The sequence below is a fragment of the Amphimedon queenslandica genome, unplaced genomic scaffold (genome assembly GCF_000090795.2).
Source record: "Amphimedon queenslandica unplaced genomic scaffold, v1.1 AMPQUscaffold_9107_Cont18950, whole genome shotgun sequence".
Classification (NCBI taxonomy): Eukaryota; Metazoa; Porifera; class Demospongiae; order Haplosclerida; family Niphatidae; genus Amphimedon; species Amphimedon queenslandica.
This window is the reverse complement of record NW_003550621.1, coordinates 1-3,187: the sequence shown is the minus strand read 5'-3', so window position 1 is coordinate 3,187 and position 3,187 is coordinate 1. Positions and strand designations below refer to the sequence as shown.

General features: G+C 38.0%; 1 protein-coding gene across 1 annotated transcript; it reads right to left on the bottom strand.

Annotated features, from left to right (window-relative positions):
- Nucleotides 1–11: 11 nt before the first annotated feature.
- Nucleotides 12–2,530, bottom strand: LOC109591026 (uncharacterized; the record flags this gene model as incomplete). The annotated part of the gene is made up of 5 exons (XM_020006840.1): nt 12–155; nt 208–292; nt 457–509; nt 1,078–1,164; nt 1,238–2,530. Coding segments are annotated over 5 exons (1,662 nt in total), but the record flags the coding sequence as incomplete, so codon positions are not given.
- Nucleotides 2,531–3,187: the final 657 nt, after the last annotated feature.

Below are 3,187 nucleotides of genomic sequence, written 5' to 3'. Positions count from 1 at the left end.
AAGCAGCTAACCAGTCATATCTCCTGGTTTAATGAATTCCATAAATTCTGGAATATTTCTAAGTTCCTGTGACTGAGCTACATACATTAAGAATGCTTCAGACTGTTGCCTCCAATCCTTGCTCTTCTTATCAGGTCTGCCTGGAAGATTACTAGCTACAATAAAGAGAACAAAACAAAGTTAAGAGAAATGCTAGACGGCCATTACCAGCAACTGTTGTGACAGCAAATATGTCATAGAGTGTAGTTACATCTTTCAAAGACCTGGTAATAACATAGTCTTGAAGATCAAACTACACGAAGAGAAGAAATGTATCAAAAATACACTGGGTAATTTTTGAGGACTAAAATTTTTTAAAATCAGTCAAAATTTGGTACTAATTTTTACAAAATTTCTGTTAAATGCCAAAGTTTCAACAATTAAGCCCTACACTCCCCACATGTTATAATAATTTACTTCAGGGAAATTAGTGTTAATGTTTATGTCCATTGATAAAAGTGGTCGACTGGCTGTAGAGGAAAAAAAAAGATAAAATAGAAAGGAAAGGTGAGATGACATAAGAGAAGAAGAGTCAGTATAGTACTCCAACAGGTGTTCAAGCACTATGTGTGGGTGAGTGTCTATCTGTAGATACATTTACTCATCAGATCAATCCAAGAAACCAAAAAACAGCTGCTGAGTATTCGTTAACTACTCAAAGTAATCACAGCTGGATTAGTTTAGAGGTCACACTACCAAATATGGGCTCAAAATACCAGTACAGTATCATGTGTCCACATATGCAAATAATATATACATGCACACACACACACACTGCAATATTGTCAAGTGAATAACATAACAAACTCAAAAATAACAAAGCTACACTTTTTGTTATGTAATTTTTAATAATCCTATAAACTTATACTAAGTTAAGTTTATACAACATAACAATGATATATTTATGTGATGGAGGATATTGCTTTGGTTTTATAAATGAAATACATGTACATCAGCCAGGCAGACAACTGCACTTTCTCTTTTAAATAAATCAATTATTTACTTGTTAAATCATTATAAGCTGCATGTGTCACGTACCTTTACTGCTAGAAACGGAGAATTTCCTTCGTCTCGGTGAAGTTACAGTTGTTTTACTCTGCACTTCAATATTTAGATAAAAAGAATCTGCAACAACAGCATAGAGAAAGAGAGAGAGAAAAATAACAAATCAATTACAAGAAAAGTAACTTTTAATCACCTCTGCAAGGAGGTTCTGTGGGGATAGCTCCTTTTGAATATAATTCGATGGATTCTGATTTGAACTCATCCTCTCCTGAAAAAAACTCAGAGCCAGACTTTAAGCGAGAATGAATGGCTGCTCGTGTCTTTATTTTCGTATCTGCTTTACCAAAACTCTTCACTTTCCTTCCTTTCTTCATGATCTTCATCAAAGTACCCCTCCTCTTGTAAGGCAGAGTGCTAGTACCTCCTCTTAGCTGGGTCTCTGACGAACTGTGGTGAAAGGGAGAGGTAGAGGAAGTGGGTGTGGTCGGAGACATTATCTCCGTAACAGAATCAAACTCTAAACTTTTAGTGCGTTCCTTGAGATTTGAGATACCCGGGGTAGAAGGACTCGCAACAAACTCCGGACTGCTGTCCTTAGTGACACTGCCAGTTGATTGAGCAGGTGAAAGTGTTAGAGGAGTACTGGTGCTCCGCCTGTCGTTATAAAGGTGAGGGAAAGGTGGCGCCAACGACAAAGAAGACTCATCTATCATTCCGATGCTCTCTGCCTCAGTCTTAAGCTGCGGGAACTCTTTGGCTAGCTTTCGTAGAACCTTCTCTCGTATCGCCTCAAGGCCCATCACGCCATCATCTTGTACTAGTCTAGCAGCTGTACTGATACCAATAGTATTGCTACGTGACTGCGGTGAAGTATTATCCAATGACGTCACATCGACAATATTGAGACCAAGACTCTGGACTTGATGTTTTGATATAGACACGGTCGTTCTTCGCATCGCTTTAGGACGGAAATACTCATCATCGCTAGGCGTTGGAGAAGACAGTGTAGAACTCACGACCTGTTCCGGATAACTCTGAACAAAACGTAGTGGAGAAGGAGTAGTCACGTTCTTAGTACTTAGCCTCGAGACGTGGGCCGGTGAGTTTTGAAGCTTGTGCTCCTCAGGAGGAGGAGCTACCATCATTCCACCGACTAGTCCAATTTGAGTATCATCGAATATCTTCTTGTGAATATTGAGATCAAGGTCAGGGTGTGTATAAGAAATGCAGGCCTCAACTTTCCACGATATTTTTTGTATAGCCACAACAATCTCACGATGAAGAGACTCTGAGAACTCCTCCTTGGACTGATTGAGTAACGGAGGAAGGAGAGAACTTGAGACCGAACGAAGGACCTTTATAGCGACACTGGACTCTATCTCCTGTTTAGTAAGAGCTGGTTGAGAGGGTGGGGACGTATGGAGTCTTGTTGTATCGACAGGAGCTGGAGTGGTATCACGGGATCGAGAGCCCGAGTCTAACAAACCTATCAATAATGTAATAGGAATACACATTATACTCAGTATAGACAATTTTTAGAAAAATTAGTATTTTAAAAATATTTATCATTAAAATAATCATAATTCAGAAAATATATTATAAAATTTAAGCCTCATACAAAATTATTAGTAAACTAAGTGACTAAACTGAGCTGAGAAAATAATAATCAATAAAGTAAAAGTAGCCATATCAGCAAAATAAATTGCCCTTTATTTCAACCTGTCCTCACAACAGAAGCCACACATATCAACATAACATCACGCACTGTGCATCTAATTAAAGGCAATGTGAATGACAGGAGAGCACTGCTATACTGATAGAGTACTAGTGAACTATCAGTCACAATAAATATAGTCATACATCAGTTTACACACAGAGACAGACAATCATGTCAATAAACATGTTATACACACACACACATACACTTCTATATTAATCAATCTTACACACTCAGTCATGTTACACAATACATTCATATATGTGACCATAATTGACAAAAGGTACCTCATGGCGGGTAGTGAAATTTGTCTTTCTAGCCTAAGAAATCCAACTTCCTGAGCCCCAGTTATCATAAAATTACTCCACAGGATGCAAAAAGTTACTATGAAACTTTTAGAAACAATGATTGTCTAACAAAGCACTC